The sequence below is a fragment of the Cupressus sempervirens genome, chromosome 6 (assembly GCF_028749045.1).
Source record: "Cupressus sempervirens isolate cs-2001-9-10 chromosome 6, ASM2874904v1, whole genome shotgun sequence".
In the NCBI taxonomy this organism is placed as follows: Eukaryota; Viridiplantae; Streptophyta; class Pinopsida; order Cupressales; family Cupressaceae; genus Cupressus; species Cupressus sempervirens.
This window is the reverse complement of record NC_143123.1, coordinates 1,462,137-1,484,316: the sequence shown is the minus strand read 5'-3', so window position 1 is coordinate 1,484,316 and position 22,180 is coordinate 1,462,137. Positions and strand designations below refer to the sequence as shown.

The 22,180-nt window shown below is 38.1% G+C and overlaps 1 protein-coding gene across 8 annotated transcripts in view; it reads right to left on the bottom strand.

Annotated features, from left to right (window-relative positions):
* Nucleotides 1-22,180, bottom strand: part of URH2 (uridine-ribohydrolase 2) — a 59,640-nt gene that overhangs the window by 22,832 nt on the left and 14,628 nt on the right. For all 8 annotated transcript variants that reach the window (XM_089786232.1, XM_089786238.1, XM_089786233.1 and 5 more), the window contains 4 exons: nt 16,326-16,441; nt 15,974-16,033; nt 15,537-15,722; nt 15,308-15,412 (listed from right to left, as the gene is read on the bottom strand). In XM_089786232.1, the coding sequence (XP_089642358.1) occupies nt 15,308-15,412; nt 15,537-15,722; nt 15,974-16,033; nt 16,326-16,441 (467 nt within the window). The remainder of the gene's footprint in view (nt 1-15,307; nt 15,413-15,536; nt 15,723-15,973; nt 16,034-16,325; nt 16,442-22,180) is intronic.

The following is a 22,180-nucleotide window of genomic DNA, read 5'->3' as shown; positions in this document are numbered from 1 at the left end:
TTTGGGAAATCTATTATTGCTCTTAGGTCAGACAAGGGGGGAAATTTTGTTCTAATGAATTCTCTAGCTTCTATGATATTCATGGCATCAAGCGTTAATTAACCACACCCCACAAACTGTAGCAGAATAGTGTAGTTGAACATCAAAACAGAACACTGATATGGCTTGATCCATTTTTGACCACAAACATGTTCCGAAGAAGTTTTCGACTGAAGCAGTTAACATTGCAGTTTACCTTTTGAACTGGCCACCCACTTCACCCACTTTGGCAGTCAATTGTAAGACTCTAGAAGAGGCCTAGTCAAGTCACAAGCCCAAAATTAGTCACCTGAAGGCTTTTAACTCTCTTGCCTATGTTTGGATCCCCAATGCATTACACACCAAGTTGGATGGCAAGAGTCAAAAACTCATGCTTGGTAGATAGAGTAGTCTTCACAAACCCTACCGCTTAATCAACATTAAGACATCTTGTCTCCTGTACAGTCGTGATGTAGTCTTTGATGAGAAGCAAGACCATTCATGCCTATTTCTCCTATTCCTAATCCAACAAATGAGCCTATGAAGGCTCATGATCCATTAGGTCCACCTGATGTGACGGATCCAACAACTCTTGCAGCTCCAATTATACCAATTATTCCTATACAAACACCTCTGACTTCTCCTACAGGATCACCTAGATATGCAGATGCTTCACCTTATTTTGATCTAGATTCTTCTAATGAGGACCTTGATCATAGAGCATATCCTAATACTAATGTTGGTCCTTCTCCTCTCTAGCGTAAGTGGTGGGCTAAGAATCTTGCTGATCTCCGAGATGATTAGCTCATCGATGGGAGAATTACTCGAAAATATAGGAAACCTACTCAAACAATTAATTTTGTTCTCATAGCCAGAAATTCACAATGTATTTGAACCTCAAACATACTCCAAGGCTAAAAAAATTCCAAAGTGGGAATAGGGGATAAAGTCTAAACACTAGAGGCAGTTGAAGAATCACACATGGGTCCTTTCTGATCTTCCACTAGGGAAGAAACCCATTGACTACAAATGGGTCTACAATATAAAATACAAGTTTGATGATACTTTGGATAAGTACAAAGCTCGTTTAGTTGCAAAGGGCTTTTCTCAGCGTTAGGGTATTGATTACAAGGATACTTTTGTTCCTACAACAAAGATGAGCACTATCAGATTAGTCCTAGCCATGGCAGCATAGTTTGGCTGGAAGGTCCATCAGATGGATGTCAAGGGTGCTTTACTGAATGGTGACCTACAAAAAGAGGTCTACATGATGCAACCTCCTAGTTTCAAGGTTCTTTGTAAAGAACACCAAATTCTTAGATTGGTGAAAGCTCTCTATGGTTTGAAGTAAGCCCTTAGGGCATGATCCATGAAAATTAATATGTACCTCAATAATCAAGGCTTCCAAAGGAGTTCTTCAAATTCAAATTCGTACATCAAGACTACTGACAGTGACACCATCCTTCTGGTCATTTTTGTGCATAATTTGATCATCACTGGCAGTTCAACATCTTTGATTCAAGGAATCAAATAGAGTCTTTGTTTACCGTACTGGGGTAAAGAAATCAATGCATACAGACAATAGATAAGAACAAGAGAACTCCTTCTATTCACATATGCCAAAGATATTACAATATGCTTCTGATATGAGATGATTCTGATGATAAGATGATTACCTGGAGGGTGTATATATACATCCTGAGGAACCTTCCCGATACCGACGAGAACCTTCTCGATACTGACGACAACCTTCCCGATATCGATGAGAACCTTCCCGATACCAACGAGAACCTTACTAATACCGACGACAAACTTCCCGATACCAATGAGAACCTTCCTAATACCGACGACATACATCCTGATACCATATTTATTGATGACATCATCCCCCCCAAAAAGAAAAGTTGTCTCCGGACGACCACACAACAAAACTCAACAACTAACTACATTTATTCATAAAAACAACATAGACATAGACATCATGAACCAGAAGGCTGTGTCTCAGACTGTGAAGACCGGCTGCGTTGAAGCTGATACACTTGATCTGTTTGGACCTTCAAATCAGCTTTGATCTGAGAGTTCTCTTCCACTACTTCCTTCAACATCAATGCAACCTCCTGACACTCAGCTTCTTTCTGATCACGAGCCCTCTTTGTTGAGTCCTTCTCCTCAAGAGCTTCTACCAAACGCTGCTCTGCTGCTGCTACCTGCTGCCTCCCTCGTGCACTTTCCTCAAGTTGTGCTAACAAGGTTGTCCGCTCTGCTTCCCATGCAATCTACTGGGTGGCAAGTCGATCGGTCATCTTCTCCCGAGCCTTCTCCGCCGTGTCCCAAGCTTCCCGCCCAACCTTTGCCCATCTTCTCTCTGTAAGCACCAACTCTGCCAGGGACTTGCTTCGCTCTGTGATGTCAACAAGGCATGAACGAACATCCTTATCCTTCTCTTCTGCTAGCTATAGAGGGTTCGCCCCCTGCAACCCTCCATCTACTTCTCTACTGCTGTTGCTACTGCACTCTAATCCTCCACCCCCGATACACAGATACTAATGCCTATAGCAAGTCCATGTCTCATCAACTAGTCAAACTTCCCACGACTAATAACTGCAACGAATGGGGGTCTAGGGGGCAATCGTTGATGTTTTCCCTTCCCTTTGGCATCATCCATTATTCATTCTGAACATTTTTTATTTGTCGACCTTTTTTTTTAGAAAACCCTTCTGTATCTGTCTACATCACCGTACGACCCTTCCCTATCATGTTGTCTCTGCTTCTTGCTTTTGTACGTCGTTACTCTATTCCAGATGATAGCCCAACAATAACCTGCTCCCGTACAGAGTCCCAGTTGCTGGCTTTGTTCAACAAAAACACTACATTAAGACGTCTGGAAGAGGTCGTACGAGGTTTATGCCTAAACACTTCAAAACTTTGCAAGGATATGTCGTACGGCGTTTTAACTGAGCCATACAATGTTATACAAGTTATGGCGTCAGTCACGTGCCGTACGGTATCACCTTCAAGCCATACGATGGCCCATCTCCATGCCGTGCAGTGTCCCTCCTTCAATCCGTATGGTGTCACCTTCTTCAAGTTGTACGATGATCACTTCGTACTCCCTCCTGCGTTCGTACGGTGTCCAGACAAGTAAATGTGTCTTTAGAACCGCCGCCTCCAGGAACTAGTTGAGTGTTGTATGCTACCTTAGACAACTGGAGGACTCTATATTCCTTATTCCTTATGCCTCTTCACCTGCAAAAGGCCGTACGGATCATGCTTGTTGAAACACCCTTCACGCCGTAAGGTGGATATTAGTCATCTTGAAACCGTACAGTATCCAGCCGTACAATGTAGGCATATACGACCACCATACGGTACTTTTTCTTCTCTGTTTTTTATTTTTTTGTTCAACTGTCTTACATATGTGCAGTATTTACAGTCATTCTTTTCTCAGTTGCTCGTCCATGGAGGTGCGTTATTTCTTCCATGGTAGACTTTCGACCAATTCACTGCATCAGCTACTTCCTTCCTGTCGAGCGTCCATAATTTTATTGCTCTATTATCGCCCACTTCAGGGATTTTATATGGCCTGACCCACTTTATTTTAAATCTACCTAGTTTGATCTCGTTGCACCCATTATACTTCAACACTGGTTGTCTCGATTGAAACCTATTCAACTTCAAGTGCTTGTAGTGCCATGCCTTATGCCTGTTCTGTGTAACCTTTGTGGCCCACTGTGCTTGTAATCGTCGCTCATCCAGTTTATTCAAGTTACACAATTTCTCCCTCAAGTTTTCCATATCACCCAGTTTGTTCCCGATGCTTGGTACTATGGACTCCGTTGCGCTGCCTCTTCTTGCCGGCAATAACACCTCCACTCCGTACTGCTGCAACTTTTATTAAACCCTTCCTCTTTGTTTCCTGTGCAGACCATATGATGTGTCTTCCTTGCTGCTGGCACCTTTCTGCTATATCTGTGGTTCAACGTAACATTTCATTTCTGCGCGGTTGTATGGTGGAATCTTGCCTTCTTATGGGTTTGTACTGTATGTTCTTCCCTTCATCTTTTGCCATAATCGCCTTTCCTTCTTTCACTTCTCGGCATTCCTTCGGACATTCATTTCCCTCATTTTTCTCACCTTCGGCGACCCTTAACATATTATAGCTCAGAAAGAGCTCGTAATCCTCCATCTGCTAGTGGAAAAGGCCATTCAACAAGTCTAGGTCATCCTCATCCGACCCTCCTTCCAGTCTCAATACTCCCTCTTCATCAGGTTCCATTCTCTTCTTCCCCTAGTCATCATTCTTGCTTTCACCTTCTGAGTTTGACGATGTTGCCTCCTCACCTACCATTTGTGTGTGCAAGTCAATTATGAATCTTCTCCCTCCGCGCTCCATTGATAGAGTATTCTTCTTCCAGTTGTGCTTAACCCTTGCACTAGCCATCCATGGCCTAGAATAGCGTTGTACCCTCTCCTCTTCAGCAGAATGACGATGAAGTCAAGCAAGAACGGTTGTGTTCCAATCGTCACTAGTTGTGCCGTGAGGACTCCTAATGGTTTGATCCCGTGCTGGTCCGCCGTTAATAATTGGAACGTAGGTGGCCACAACGTCAGTTGTCCCAACCTTTTCTAGGTATCCTCGAGTAACACATTGACATCAGACCCTCCGTCCACAATTGTGTCTGTCAAAATAGTCCCGAGAATGCCCATTTCGAGAACTGTCGGATGGCATCTAGATGAGAGGGCTAACAACATCGGATCTTCTGCACCTGCGCCACCTTCTTTCTCCCTTCTTTGCTCTGCCGGTAACTTAGTAGTTGGAGCTATGTTCGTGAGTGTCGTACGGAGTTGAGGCATTGTAAGCAGCAGATCATTGATTTTAACTGGTACCTCAGTTTGTAATATTTGTCGTATGATGTTCTGTACGGAGTTACCAGTAGTGTCCTTCAGGTGTGCCTTCTCTGCCTGCGTTGTTTTCTGGATCTTTGCCCGCGCTTCCTCCAATCGCCTCTTTTCTTCTGTCAGGTCGGGGTACACTTTTGCTTGCTTGCATGTGATGGCCAGAACCTCCTCTTCGTCCATCCCGATGGTGATTAAATTTACTCCCGACTTCGAGCACTTGGCATCTTCATGATCACCGGGTCTGCACCATCTGCATAACAATTTCGATGTGTTTCCCATTGTACAGTCTCAGGCAAAGTGGCCCCACAAATTGCATGCGCGGTATTGAACTATCGGCCGGTCATTCGCATCGTACTGAATTCGACTCCTCCCGCCATTATTATTGTTGCTACTGTTGTTTTGACCATGTCAATTATTTCTATATCCTCCCAATGTGGCACCCTTTGTACTGGTGTTCCCGCTCCCTCCTGACGCAAACGCCTTGTGTCAAAAACACTTGCTGCGGTGCTCTTGTTTTCAGGTTGAAAGGGCATTCCTTTGTCAAATGTCCAATGCTCTAACAAATCTCGCAAAATTGATCTTTCGGACAGGATCCCTTCGTATGGCCTTTTTTGCACTTGGTGCACCATAGCTCGTTTCCCTTGGTCTCCTTCTGCATGTTCTTGAACTCTTTCATCATTCGAATCATGTCCTTTTGGAGAGCGCGGACCTTCTTGCTGTCCTTTTCGTCATCACTGCTTTCCTCTGTTGAAGATGTGTCATCATCTAAATCAGACGAACTACTCTTCTTCTTCTTCTGCTCACTTTCCAGGTTCATTGCCCGGTTGTATGCTTCAGTGTATGACGATGGCGGCACGATCTTCATCTTCTTTCGCAGCTTCGGGTGTAGGCCTTCAATGAACCATCTTTTCTACAACCCATCAACCGGCTTATTCTCCATTTTATTGATTAAGTCCTTCAACTTCTTGGCGTAGACTCGAACTGTTTCATTTTCCCCCTATTTTGTGTTGTATATCTCTACTACGATTTCGTTGTCATCGCACAGCAGTTGAAATTCCATAATAAACTCCTTTTTAATGTTGTCCCAGTCGGTTAACTTCTGGGGATTTGTATCGATGAACCAATCAATTGCAACACCCCGTAGGGTGGTCGGAAATTGCCGGATCCATTCGTTTGTATCTGTTATGGCATTCGCCCTCCAAATCGTTTTGCATGTTTTACAATGTCGGATGGGATCGGCTGCTCCATCACCATAAAATTTAGACAACTTCTCCTTTGGTCCTGCCATCCCAACACCGATGCTTGGTATCTCAACACTGACATTTGGTATCCCGATACCAACGGTTTGTATCCTGACAGCTGTGCTTTTTGGTGAAGAAGGGTCTCCGTTAAGCGAATCTGTCTGTTCTGGAAGTGTATTGCGGATGAAGAGTTCACGCTCTTGCTCCCTCAGCACTCCGAGCCATGCGGGTCGATTCTCTTCCGTCTGGATTCTCTTCCCTCGGCGAATACAAATTCAAAAACTCCTCCCTTGCTTCTTCCACCAACTCCACCCGCTATCGAGTCTCCTCCAAGTCCTTCGCACTTCTATGTCCGTCGGCAATCTTCTAGAACCTCTTTTTGTGTTTGGCTTGCTGTGCCAAAATTATATTTCCGTGTGCTGTGCGTATTTCGTCCTTTTCCTTCAACTTGTTCTTATTCTTGTTCAACCGATTCGGCATTAGTCGTCATTCTCCTGTCTTTCCAAGTCCATCGGGCAACAACGCCAAATGTTCATCATACTGGGGTAAAAAAATCAATGCATACAGACAATAGATAAGAACAACAAAACTTCTATTCACATATGCCAAAGATATTACAATATGCTTCTAATATGAGATGATTTTGACGATAAGATGATTACCTGGAGGGTGTATATATACATCTCGAGGAACCTTCCCGATACCGATGACAACCTTCCCGATACCGATAAGATGATTACCTGGAGGGTGTATATATACATCTCGAGGAACCTTCCTGATACCGATGAGAACCTTCCCGATACAACCTTCCCAATACCGACGACATACATCTTGATACCATATTTACTGATGACAGTCTTTTGATATGATTGATCTTGGGCTCATGCATTATTGCCTTAGTGTTGAGGTTTGACAACAGTCTTCTAGTATATTCATTTCTCAGTCCAAATATGCCATGACTCTGTTAGACAAATTTCGTATGCAAGACTGCAAGCCTGCATCTACACCCATGGAGAAAGGTTTGAAGTTATCGTTCAAGTTTGATTCTCCTCCAGTTGATGATACCACATACAGGAAAATAATAGGCAGCCTCATCTACCTCTTTGCTACTAGACCTGATATCAGCTTTGCAGTCAATCATCTCACACTTTATGATAGCTCCCAAGGTTGATCATTGGATGGCAACAAAGTGCATGCTTCGTTATGTGAAGGGCACTACATATTATGTTCTTTACTCTCAGAGTTCTGATCCTAAACTCAATGGGTTCACTGATTCAGAATAGGTCGGTTTTGTTTGTTAAATCCTAACCTAAATAATCCTACAGGTCTGATAGTACAAACCATACCTCTCCTAAATGATAATATATCTTAAGAATGGCATTTTTTATTTATACCTATCTATCCTATAGGTGTTGGCTATCTTCTTAGAGGTGCCTTTGTTAGTATTTGACTAAACTATTGATTAGTTAGTTAAGTTCTAAACTAAAGTTACTAGAAGACGCTGCCTTAGGAAAATGTTTTATTAATGTCTTTTGAAGGGTTATACTCCCCGAAGGAGACACCCTTTAGCAAGGTATATGATCGGTTGTGGATGTAGAATTAGAGGACACACAGAAATACAATAGTCTGCTCCTCTATGCATTTCATTTCCAGCATTTGATAAGTCTGCAAAATATATATATATATATTCAGATCAGAAGAATACAGTGGATTTATACTCAAGTTAATTTATACTTTCAGTCAACACGCTGAATATTTAGTATATTAAAGAAGTTCGCTCTCTACCAATCTGGGTTCTGATTTTTAACTCTAATTCAAGTCTCAAAATTTGCAAAACTGTACATGGTATCAGAGCCTAGTTATCAAATGTAAGGCTCTGCAAATTTTTCAGTGATCAGACTTTTTACATTCAGTAATTGTCTTCCATTTCCAATGGCATATTCAATCAGACCTGAAGATAGATTCGATGGAAAGGAACATTTTGAAGCATGGAAATTCAGAATCTTGATGATTCTCGAAGAAAATAATGTTAGACAATTTGTTGATGGAGCATCCAAACAGCCACCTGTTGAACCTCACAAATCTATATGGATCAATGGAAATAGGAAAGCCATTCAAATCATATTGGATGGAGTTAAGAATGACATTGTACCTATGCTTACAAAACACCAGACTGCCTACGATATGATGAATGCATTACGAAATGCATTTGAAATAAATAATGCAACGAGGGTCCTTGCACTAAAGAGACAACTAAATCACATCCAAATAAAGAAAGGAGAATCAATAAACTCTTATTTTCTAAGAGTCGCTGGTATTAGAGATGAATTGTCCAGAATAGGAATCATCATAAATGATACCGAATTAACGCTCATGGCCATGGATGGACTACCAGAATCATGGGAAACATTTGCACAAGAAATAAGTGCCAGAGATCAACTTCTGATTTTAACAGACTTAAGAATGATTGTCTTCAGGAAGAATCAAGAAAACTAAAGAAAGGAGGAAAACCTAAAGTGGAAGATGAAGAACTTCACATTCTTAATGCCAATTTTTATAAAGGCAAGAAAAAACATTTCAAGAAAAATAAAGGAAATCAAAAGAATGGCAAGCCCAAGAAAGACCTATCAAAAATAAAATGTTTCAAATGGACCCTATAGATCTAATTGTCCAGAAAACTCCAAGCAACAAGAAAATTGCACAAATGTTGTTAGAGAAGAAGAAACTTATGATCCAAAGAATCATGTATTGTATTCCTCCTTATCAAATGAAATCTCAAATAAGGCATGGGTGATAGATAGTGGATCCTCCAGGCATATAACAGGATACAAGGAAACTTTAGATTTCTTGACCGAGAAAGTTAACGATGAAGTTACTATTCGTGATAACTCAGCACATTCAATTAAAGGAATTGGTAGCTGCACTTTGAAGCTAAAGACAGGAAATGCTCTTCTTCTTAAGGATGTACTATATGTACCAAGGATAAAAAGGAACCTAATATCAATTACAGCGTTAGAAGATGATGGACACAATGTTACATTCGCGGATGGCAAAGTATTAACTTGGGCTAAGAACTCTTCCATCAAAAAAGCTAAAGTAATTGGTTAAAGAAAGGGATATTTGTATGAACTGAATATAGAACCCATTCAAGCCCTTGTTCACAAAGCAGAGGATTCAAACGAAATATGGCACAGAAGATTAGGGCACCTAAACTTTAAAACCCTATCTACTATAGAAAAGATGGTTACCGAATTACCAAAATTAAACCAAGATCACCCTAGTATTTGCAAAGAGTGTGCCCTAGGTAAAAGTACTAGAAGTCCTTTTCATGATAGAACTAGAAAAACAAATAATGTACTAGAATTAATTCATTCAGATTTATGTGGACCCATGTTCGTTCCCTCCCTTAGAGGATTCTGGTATTATGTCTTGTTCATAGATGACTTCTCTAAAAAAACATGGATTTACTTTTTAAAATGCAAAGAATCAGAAGAAATCTTACAAAGATTTAAGGAATTCAAAGCATTAACTGAAAAAATTTTAGGACATAAAATTAAAACCCTTAAAACAAATAATGGAGGAGAATATAACTCAAATTTGTTTAAAACTTTTTGTAAAGAATCAAGGATCAAGAGGGAGTACACTATTCCTTATAACCCTGAACAAAACGGGGGAGCTGAAAGGAAAAACAGGGCAATTATAGAAGCTGCTAGGGCTATGATTTTTGATCAAAATCTAGAATACTATCTTTGGGCAGAAGCCTCTTATACTACTGTATGCATCCAAAACAGAAGCCCTCACTCCTATCTTAAAGATAAGACCCCTGAAGAAGTATTTACTAAAATAAAACTTAATATAAGTCATCTCAGAATCTTTGGATGTCCTGTATACATTCATGTGCCAAAAGAAAAGAGGACCAAATTAGAACCATCTGGAAGGAAGGGTATCTTTGTCGGGTATAGTGAAACTTCTAAAGCATATAGAATTTTCATACCTAGACAGAAAACTATTGAACTTAGCAGAGATGTAATCTTTGAGGAAGATCTTGCATTTAAAAGAGCAATAAATTCCCATGAACCCTCTCCATCAAATTATGAAAGAATAAGTGAATCTAAATCTCAGAGGGAGAACTTAGAAGAGGTCGAAGATGAAATAAACCTTGAAGAAAGTTCAAAGAAAAGGCCACTTTGGGCCATAAAAATAGTTAAAGCAGCTCAAGATTTTGCTGCACCTTCAAGATCTGTTAGAGAAAGTAAAAGACCTAAAAGATTCTCTGGTTATACAGCAAATATGATTGATTTATCCAAAACAGAGCCAACCAATCCTTCTGATGCTATTAAACATCTAGCCTGGAAAGCAGCTATGACAGAAGAATATCAATCAATTATGAAAAATGATGTTTGGGAAATAGTTCCTAGGCCAAAGGGAAAATCCATTGTGTCTTCAAAATGGATATTCAAAATAAAGCATGTTGCTGATGGAAGTATTGAGAAATATAAAGCCAGATTTGTAGCCAGAGGTTTTTCTCAGAAAGAAGGAATTGATTATGAAGAAACTTTTGCTCCTGTTGCCAGATATACTACCGTTAGAGCTGTCTCAATAATTGCTGCATCTAAGGGATGGAAGGTACATCAGATGGATGTAAAGACAACATTTCTCAATGGAAAGATTTTGGAAAGATTTTAGAATAAGTCTATATAGAGCAACCAGAAGATTTTGAAACTCATGATCCAAATGTCTTTGTTTGCAGACTCAAGAAAGCTCTTTATGGGCTTAAACAGGCTCCCAAGGCCTGGTATGAAAGGATTGATAAATATCTCACTAGCTTAGGATTCTCTAAGAATGAAGCTGATCTGAACTTGTATTATAAAAGAGATAAAGATGGTATGGTAATCTTGATATTGTATGTTGATGATTTATTAATCACACGTGATGATCATCTTATAGATCAATGCAAGAAAGATCTTATCAGAGAATTCGAGATGAAAGACTTGGGTCTTCTCCATTACTTCCTAGGATTGGAAGTGCGACAGAATGCCAATAGTATCATACTGAATCAAAGGAAATACCCTTCAGATATCTTGAAAAAATTCGGAATGTGGAACTGCAAGTCCATGTCTTCTCCAATGGAGACCAATTTGCATAAACTTAAAGAAGCAACTGCAAAATCACCTCCAATAGATTCTACTCTCTACAAGCAGATAATTGGGTCTCTGATGTACCTAGTAAATACGAGACCTGATATTTGCTATTCGATTCGTGCATTAAGTTAGTTTATGTGTGAACCTAAGGAGATTCACCTAGTTGTTGTTAAACACATTATGAGATACCTTCAAGGTACTCTTAACTATGGACTCAAATATGAGAGAGTTGCTTTAGATTTGCATGGATTCACCGATTCAGAATGGGGTGGAAGTCTTAAAGATAGGAAAAGCACTTCGGGATGCTGTTTCAGTTTAGGATCAGCTATGATTTCATGGATATGCAGAAAGTAATCTTTAGTAGCTCAGAGCTCCACAAAAGCTGAATACATTGCAGCAGCAATAGCCTCTCGAGAAGTAGTATGGCTAAGGAAGTTACTTGTGGGATTATTTGGGCAAGCCATGAATCCTACGATCATTCATTGTGATAATCAGAGTTCCATCAAGCTCTCAGTGAATCCAGTTTTCCATGATAGATCCAAGCATATTGAAATTCCTTACTATTATGTAAGAGATATGGTAGACAGGAATTCTGTTAAATTGGAATACATTTGTACTGCAGATCAGACAGCAGATATACTCACCAAACCTCTATCTAGAGTAAAGATAGAACATTTCAGAAAGAGACTTGGTATGGTTGAGTTGTAATTCATTTGTACTCTTTAATTATTAATAAAATTAAATTTTATTTGTCAGGCTATTGACAGTTATGGGCTCCACCATGTGTAATCATTATTTAGAGGTGACGATCTCTAAAATAATGAATACTTGTGCAAAGGCATTATGAGAGGTGACGATCTCTTAGATAATGCCCTAATAGTAGATTTTACTATAAGATCCAAGTGAATTTTTAGATCGTCTTGTGATATTGACATTGCTATGTTCATGGGTCACAAATTGGATAAAGAGAGAATTCTAGAAATTCTTCAGGTTTATCCTGTATTCTGGTAGATCTTAAATTCAGGGTCTAGTTGTGATTTAGAAATACCAATTTCTATGAGTCATAACATGTGTTTTATCACTAGTAGCAGTGATTTGTCATATTACAGGCTAAGTAATATGACTTTGTATCATGTGTTCCATGATACCACATAGGAGACAAACAGATATAGAGTATTAATACTTGCTTAATCATCTGTATTGATGATAGCTAGATATAAATCTCTCTGTAGGATTATCAGGTTAAGAGGGAGTGTTAAATCCTAACCTAAATAATCCTACAGGTCTGACAGTACAGACCGTACCTCTCCTAAATGATAATATAACTTAAGAATGGCATTTGTTATTTATACCTATCTATCCTATAGGTGCCGGCTATCTTCTTAGAGGTGTCTTTGTTAGTATTTGACTAAACTATTGATTAGTTAGTTAAGTTCTAAACTAAAGTTAATAGAAGACACTGACTTAGGAAAACGTTTTATTAATGTCTTTTGAAGGGTTATACTCCTTGAAGGAGACACCCTTTAGCAAGGTATATGATCGGTTGTGGATGTAGAATTAGAGGACACACAGAAATACAATAGTTTGCTCCTCTATGCATTTCATTTCCAGCATTTGATAAGTCTGCAAAATATATATATTTTCCTAAGTTACCGATTCAAATGCGGATTCCGAAGCGGATTCCAGAAGCGGATACGGGATGCGGGGATTTTCTTTTTAGGATGCGGATACGAGAGGAAACGTATATATATATTAACATATCCAAAGAAATGCAACTGAGGTGAAAGTAATTTTACTTTGCTAAATAGATTTGAAATAATTATAAAAAGATTGAATTATTTATTAAATGTAAACTATATCTAAATATATGATTTATTTTTTAGTAATATTGTTAAATATTATTAATATAAGATTTTTGACAGTATAAATATTCTGAAAATAAAAAATAAACCAAAAAAATAATAATACATACATGAAAATGATACAAGGAAAGAAATGTGAAGTAAAATCGAACATAAAATATATATATATATATATTTTTAATAATACTTAATATTAACATAAGTAAACCAAAAACATAATAATAATACGGATATGAAATGGGAATGATACGTAAGAAAACCTAAAACAGAACCTAATAATTCAAATGTAGAGTTGCATGCAGAAAAGAAGATTGCAAAAAGGCAAAAGAAATGGAGTCGTGTGCCTAAATTATGAAGTCACGCGGCGCGAAGGAAAAGAAAAGTTATGCGACCTGGCTCAGCTTCTTTCGTGCCTCCTTGAATGATCAACTCCCACATATTTTAGCAGCGAAACCCATTAAAATGTTTTTGCGATGAAGTTGAACAACATTTTATACAATGAAATAGTCGAAAACCGTCAAAATTTGTGCTTCAAAACTCTGAACGAATGTTTATGATTTTATGCTCCCGGATTCCCTACGGGTGCTGCCCGGAAGCCACCCGCAGGCATCCGGATGCGGGTGGAAGCTGATACACTCGCATCCAGATGCTTGCGGGTGGCTTTTGAGCAGCACTCGCAGGGCACCCAAAGGCTTCCCGCATCCGTCCGTATCGGATGCGAAAGCCAGGCCCTAGGGCCACGCATCGGTATCTGAGATATTTTCAGATCAGAATAATACAGTGGATTTGTACTCAAGTTAATTTATACTTTCAGTCAACACACTGAATATTTAGTATATTAAAGAAGTTCACTCTCTGCCAATCTGGGTTCTGATTTTTAACTCTAATTCAAGACTCAAAATTTGCAAAACTGTACATTGTTGACGATAAGAAGTCAACTTCAAGATGTGTTCAGTTTGGGATCTGATGTTGTCACATGGAGCAGTAAGAAGCAGCAGGTAGTTTCTCTCTCCTCTGTAGAGGGACAATTAAGGTAGGTTGCGAAGTTGTTTGGCTTTGTCAAATGCTTGGGGATATGCATATGTCACTAGCAAGCCCAATAACTTTGTTTGTTGATAATGAAGGCATTATCAAGTTAGCACGGAATCCAATCTTCTATGAACAAACCAAGCATGTGGATGTTCACTGTTACTACATACAGCAGTTGGTTGAAGATGGGACACTAGACTTGCAGTATGTTCCTACAGCGGATCAGACTGCAAACATTCTCACCAAGCCTCTTGGTCCAAATAAGTTTGTCAAATTCAGAGGACAACTTGGTGTAGCAGATAGATTAACCATTAAGGAAGAGTATTACAATAATAGATAGTTTCTATTTCTATTTAATGGTTATCTATTGTATTTAATGGTTATCTATTGTAACTAATTGTAAATATTAGAATCTTTCTAATATTTAGTTAGTTGTTAGTTATTTGTTAGCTAGAATAGAAATGTTTCTGTCCTTGACAATTATTTCCTAAGGAAACATCATTTATTCATTTGTATATATTGATCTATTGATCTTTGTTGATACAAGCAAGTATTTTTTACCAATTACTTCCCATAATATGCATGATACTCAAAAAATTGATTTTGGGTATTACAGGTATTGGATAGATTGCTGTGAAGTGGATATATTTTGACAGGGTCGTTTGAGAGTGAAATATAGTGTATTGAGTGACATACAGGTCACAGGTTGTGTTGATAACTTGATAGAACTGCAGGTTGTGAATGCGACTTCTAAAACCATATCTGATATAGTGGTAATGGAGGGAGGAGCAGATTGAGTTTGTCATCACCCATGTAATGGTTGTGGCCATGTGATTGTATGAGTTGGAGTTCATTAGTAGACAGTTCAGAGCCTTAAATGGAGTTGGAGCTCTGCTAATGTACTGGGTTGCAGCCCATTGTTGACTGATTAGAAAACTGTGGTTTTTAACTAAAAGGGTTTCCACGTGATATATTTTGTGTCCTGGTCTCAACTTTTTCTTGTGTTTTGTTCTGTCTCTATTAAAATTTTAAAACTATTGATTCATCCTCTCCCCCTCTCAGTTTCTGCATTTTCAGATCAACTAAATCTTACATAAAATTAGCATGTGGTACATACATTTGCTTCTGCAGCAGGATTAACATTTCCATTCGTTGAAAATGCACCGCCAAGAATAACAATCTGCCCTACTTTCTGCGAGAAGAGAGGATCCATTTCTATTGCCTGCAACATTGGAAAATATTAGAGGAAGACGACATAAAATTAAATAAACCTCCTGGATAAACATATCAATTGACATGAAATAAAGTAATTTATGCAACCTGAGCAGAACTTAGTAGAGCTTTACCAATGCTATGTTTGTAAGTGGTCCTAAAGCAACAACAGTCACTTCTCCAGGGTGCTGATTCGCTTTTTCGACAAGAAATTCTGCTGCCGATTGCACAATTGCATTACCTTTTGGTGGAGTGATACTGGTATTTCCCAGCCCATCAGAACCGTGGACAAAATTTGCAATCCGTAGCTTTGGAACTCTCTATTTGACAAGTGTGCAACAAGAAGTCAGATATCTTCTGAATTTAACAGCTAATGACAAGAAGCAACTTAAATTTTCCACATCAACCAACAATTTCGTGGAATTTCTAACTTGAGATGTTAACAATTTTGGGATATAGTTTGAAATCATAGGCAACTTCAATTCAGAATGGCTTTAGTGCAAATCTTTCATATCTAAAGAATGAATCATCTTCAAGGCTTGCTAAGAAAAAACTACAGACATCTTCAAACCTTGATTGATGTATGTGAACCTTCTGCCACTGGAATATCTTCTCTTCCCACAACCTCTAACTGCATTTAAAAAACAACATGGCTATCAGATTAAGAATTCGCCAGTATGGCTGAAACAAAGAAACTTGGTATGTGAGGTAATCAATCTATATGAGAATAAAATAAGATATTATAATTCAAAGCCTTGAATTTTGCACATCATTAATCCCTAGAAACAACTAAATAAAATAGAAAGATTAAATAAAAGTGTATAAATAATAAGAAAGAACACTAGATATGCTTCCTACAGTATTGTCCAAATGTGACTTATTTTCACCGTAAATCAAATACTTGAACTCTCTTATCTGCATACCAGATGAAGAGCATTCTTTGTAGCCAAACTTGTGTAGACATTGCCGAAAATTGTAGTGAGACCAATTACATCAACCTCTGGAGATTGAAAAGCCAAAAATATTGCCATGGCATCATCTGTAAAAATGAATTCAACAGTCATAGCAAGTTAGAAACTCGTATATAGTTGAAAGTTCTACTTAAAATACCCATCGTGACCTGCATAATTGATACTGAAGTAAAAGTCTGTACTTTTATAATGTTGGATATAGTTGTACGGTGTATGGATTCATAACACTAAGGTTTATTGATTACCCAAAACCTAAGTTGCTGGTTTAGATTCTGGTATGGATGGGAGTTTGAGGTTCTGGTTCAAAATTCGTCCACTTTTTTTGGGGTTGGGCTCGGATTCATTTTGGGTTCATTGTACCAGAATATATGTTTTTTTCTAAAAAAATATATAAATATATGTATATGTATGCAGCAGCAAATAAGTTCATATACCACGATGCTAATATTAAAGCAACATAACAAAATAAACCATCACATATATTAACGTTTTAGTCCAAATGACATAACAAAATGCCAAAATACACCACCATATCAATGTTTCAGTTCAAAAGCAATAATGTCAACATTAATAATCAGCCATCACTTAACAAATATCATTAATGTTGCAAATTACAATCCCAACAAGTGCCACTAGCATCAGTACTAGCAATGTCAGAATTAGGAGCAGCGTCAACATCACTAGGTAGCTTGTGATCACCGTTGTCAATTGCAAGTGCTTCAAAGTGGGCAATTGAATCTTCCAACTCCGCATGTGCAGTTCAACATCCCAGAGCTTTGCCTCCCCTTTTCTGTAAGCATCGTCTTTGTGTGTTGTGAGCCTCAAGTTTGTATGCACAAAGACCAAGTTATCTGCCTTCTTGGAATTTAGTCTATTGCGTTTCATTGAGTGGATGGAGGAGTATGTGCTCTAGTTCCTCTCGGATGATGATGAACTTGTAATGATGTAGAAGCATTTGAGGTTGCCTTCTAATCTTGCACTTTTTGTTCACTCTGCCAGTTATTACCAAGTGCTAGTAACTGCCGAGCGCCCGTTGCTGCTGAGTTCCAGTTGCTGCCGAGTTCCAGTTACTGCCAAGTTCCAGTTGCTGCTGAGTTCCAGTGTTGGCCGAGTGTTCCTTCGTGTGCCGAGTGATCATGTTATTTGTTGATGCTCGGTTCCTTCTTTCGCCGAGTTGCCTGTGTTTTAGTTCTTAGTAGGAGCCAACTTTCGTATTTAATTCAAATCATGAATTTAATGATAGGATCTTGTTTAGGGATGAGTGTTGACCATTTTGGGGTCGGCCTTTCTTCGATGTAATATTTTAGAATCTTTTGTAAGCCATTTTGGCAAGTATAAATAGAGTGCTTAGGCTTAGGTTAAAGGTGGAATTAAGAGGGTTTCAAAAGTGAGAGGCATATGTGTTTGGAAGTGCGAATTTGAAGCTGAACTGTGGATCTTGAATGTATTTTGTATCTGGTCGTAACCCAGAAGGCCTTACAGCTAAGCATGTATGCTGATTGCTTGAAAAATCAATAAAAGTATTTTGTTCTCACTCTCCTTGGTGTTGTTCTTAGTTGTTTGCTTCCGTTGTCTTTACTCAGCAAGGTGGTTTGGATAGCTAGGTGTGCCCTTGGCCCTAGTTATTTCTTTCCTCCTTGCACCACGTAACCTATCAAGATTTTTTATTTTGAAATTAGTGATTAAGAGTTTTGCATTATTCAAAAAATATAAATTCAATATTCAACAACAAGAATTTAGAAATTAAAATTTGAAGAGTTAAGAATTTACCTATTTATAAACTTTTGATGGTAATGGGTTGCAGGTATTGGTACATTTGTCCATGGAAGTACCACCATTTATGAGTGTCAACATTGTTCTTGTCTTCATGAGCCTCAAGACCACAATCATCGATGCTTGCAAAACTCGTGAATGCAGACCTCATTGTAGGTCATATGTAATAGAGATAGGGTCTTCAAAGGCATGCCTTGTACTAGTGAGTAACTCCAGGATCTCTATGTGGGGCAACGCTTGTGGTACTCACCCTAAGGACTGATTGACTATAGAACCTCGGGCACAATTCAAAAGGCAAGGAGATACAAAGGGGCAGTCATTTTGTTCCATCTTGCTACAATGATTATCTGTAGTTGCTTGAAGGACTTTTCTTCAAGATCTTACTCTCTCATTTACGATCTTTTTTATATCCTCAATCATGGAGTCTATGCCATCATATAACTCACCCAAGAAAAGCCTATAAATGTCAATGTATCAAATCATGCTCAATTTAGGCTCCATGAAACTCGCGAGGTACTTAGCACTATTCCAACAACAATCGTTTAGTATCATTGCCTTAATGGCAGCTACTCTAGTACTACAAGATTGCCTCTATATGCCCAAACTAGCACTTTTTACCATTCTAGACAATTCCTCTTTAACCTTCACAACACATCTCAAAACAATAGAGTTGGAGGCAAAAGGGGTCTCGCCAACCTATTTAAAAATCAAAACAATAATAAATTTAAATCAAGATTAAATTTTATATTTAAAAACAAAAAAAGTTTACTAAAGTCTAAATTTCTAAAACATATTTAAATTTTAAATAATTTAACTTATCTTCAAAAGCTCCAATTTTGAGAATTGTCTAAATATGGTTTGAGTCGTATGATGGTTTGTGACAATCATTTGGATCTCTTGTGCATCTTCATGCATTTTTTTGATCAACTCAATTTCAGTGCCAATTTTTTGCAGCATTAGGTTGAGCGAGTGGACAACACAAGGTGTTCAAAAAATGTGTTTGAAGCACTCCTCAACCAATAAACCGGCAGCCCTACAATTCTTGGCATTGTTGATTATACCTGAACAACATTTTGAGGGCCAACTTGTTCAATGGCTTGGATGAGAATGTTTTCAATGAAAGGATTGTCCCTCGCCTCTCCTTCACAATCCATGACATTCGAAAACATTGCACCTCTTGTGGACACTACAATAACATTGACCCAAGGACAACTTATTGCATCTTTCCATCCATTGAATACTAGGGTCACCCATGTTTCGATTCACAAATCCTTGATGGGGTGCATCGAAGCCTCTACATGGATCACCTCCTTGTCCAATAAAGCAGTGTACACCTTCTCATAGCCCGATCCCTTGAACTCTTGTGAAGTCTCATTAATTGATCTCACCATTTTTCACCAATATGATGAGCAAACAAAATTAAATGGAAACCCATTTGCATAGATGCATCTCGCTTTGTCTTCCTCAACAATGTCTCTAGCTTCATTCTAAAATGATATTTCCAAGGGCCCCTTTGCTCTCTTATTTGTCACCAATTCTTGAGGAACACACAATAATCGATGGCCCTCTACAGGTGATCCATTGGGAGTGGAAACTGAAGCCATAGATTTTTTTTCTATTTTTCTAGACTTTTGCAAAGGATAAAAATGTGCATTCCAAGCTGCTTTGTCTTCTTGTTTTTGCTCTTGAATATATTTGTTCACAAAATGGTTTGGAAGAAGGGTTTTAGGTAGGATCCCATTAACTCTTAGCTTCCCTGTACAAAACTTAATGTACTTTTTGAGGAATAAAGCACAAATTTGCTTTCACTCTATTATAAGAGCTACTATATTCCTCTTTGCAATGGCGGCAAATCGACAAAAGCCCTCCTCCGCTTGGCATTGGTTGAGCCATTTCCACATATTTCCATAATTGAGAGGATTTGTTTATTTTGAAGTGTGAGATTCCAATGCTAGAAACACTTGTCATTCTAGGAATCTACAAATAATGCAAAGCCACAAACCAAAATGAAAAAAGAAAATAAAACTAGAGCGATCATTTCATTTTGTAAAACAAAAGCAAAAAAACTTTTAAAAACAAATAAAACCCTACCTCTTTTGTTGAAATCTTCCTCTTCAATGTCTTTGAAGAGTTGTCCACACTTGCAACCATAGAGAAATAGCTCACAGACAAGCTTCGAGTATGTAACAATCACCTGTCAACACTCCAACAATGGTAGACAAAAAAAAAATTGGCAATGGAGACAAGAAGTTTTTCTTTTCATTCACAAATGCACAAATGACATATACACAACTTTTTTGGTCTTTATGGTAGTCACTTTTAGGGTTGGAGGGTTGAATAGACCTAAGTTGGCAAAAAAACTTTATGGAAAACCAAGATAAACCTAGGTTTATCATAAACATTAGTGTTTGTGGGGTTTTTCTGGACTTCTACACTAACCTTTTCCAGATTTTTCCCTAAACCTAACTCAATTATTCCCTATTAATTGAAAAATTCTTTACCTAAGTTGCCAATTTAGGTTTGGATTCAGAAACAATTCGAAGTTTGGGTTCAAAATAAAGTGTTCCCGGGGCTTTGTGTTTAGTGTTTGGTATGGCCATACATACATACATTATACATATATATACAAATTTTATAATAAGATATTATATGAAAATTTTACAAATGCAATATAATCTATTGATAATTTTATAACACTATACTTAATGATTATATATGATATAAATATGTCATCAACTAAGGAAGATAGAACAACAAAGTGCGCAAGGCAAGAGATCGTGGCAACTAAAGTCAAGGGTGGAACATAACAAAACTTAAAAATGGGATCAACAACGAAACTAGGCTAGTCTAGGAAGATGGGTAGATGAAGTTGAAAGGGAACTCCCATTGGAAGATTTGCCTAGGGCAACCAAAAATTGGTAAAAGATTTGGAAATGAAAATTCACACACCTTGGAAATCAAGGTTCAAGAGTTTCAATAGGAGTGAACGGTATCCCTTTAGGGCAATGGTTATGACCATAGGGAAATTCTAGAGTTTTAGCAAAGATAAAAGAATTACTTTGGATCAACTATCAATGGAAATTCCCATAATTGCAACAAACATTGGGTTGGGAATAGCACCAAGGACACCTGATGATCAGCAAAAATAATGAGGTTAAGGGAAACCTTCAATCAAGAAGGGACTAGGAATGGGCAATCAATATCTTTGAGCACCAAATTGGCAAACAAACCATGGGATGATTGTTGGTTGGATAAAGCCTAGCATGATAGAAAATTAAAGAAAGGGTATGGACAATTTGGGCAAGAGAAGAGGCAAAGAGAAGAAACCTTGAAGAATTTGAAGACAAAATAGCCTTTGATGAATGGCCTATCAATCATGGAACACAACACCAAACCATGGAAATGCAAAGGGATTCTCTTGGAGAGCGAAGCAACCTAGGGCAAAGAGGAGAAAAGAAAAGGTACGTACAAAACCCCTAAAAATATTGTGTTATCTATCTCAAAATAAAGAAGTCAAAAACTTAGTTTCAAAATAAAAAGAAGTTGGAATGTTCATTAAATGGGGTGTGGGTCGGCTTGCCCTTGGAAAATTGAGCAAATGGTGTGACAAAATTGGGGGACTAATGTTGCAATCAAGCCATTATCGAATGGTTTCAATCTAGTAGAATTTCCTTTAAATAGGGATTGTTAAAAAGAAATGATATTGTTGCCCCTATGTACATCTAAAATTTGATTTTTCGCATTGTACTAATGTCTCCTAAAATCCCATTGCCTCGCTCCTTTGTGCTCAACATTTCCTCACCTTCCTATACTCAACTTTTCAAAGACTTGGTTTGTTGAGTTTTGAGAGATAGAAAAACAAGATGTTATAGATTAGTTGAGTTTGGAAGATCTCCAGCTCTAACCTACATTTTGAAGTTTTGAAAAAAAAGCATCCCAGTCAAAACTTATGATAAGTTATGCATGCTCTACTTTTTCTTGTTTTTCCAATATTCATTAACTTGCAAAAGAGGAAAAGGCTAATGAATCTTTTA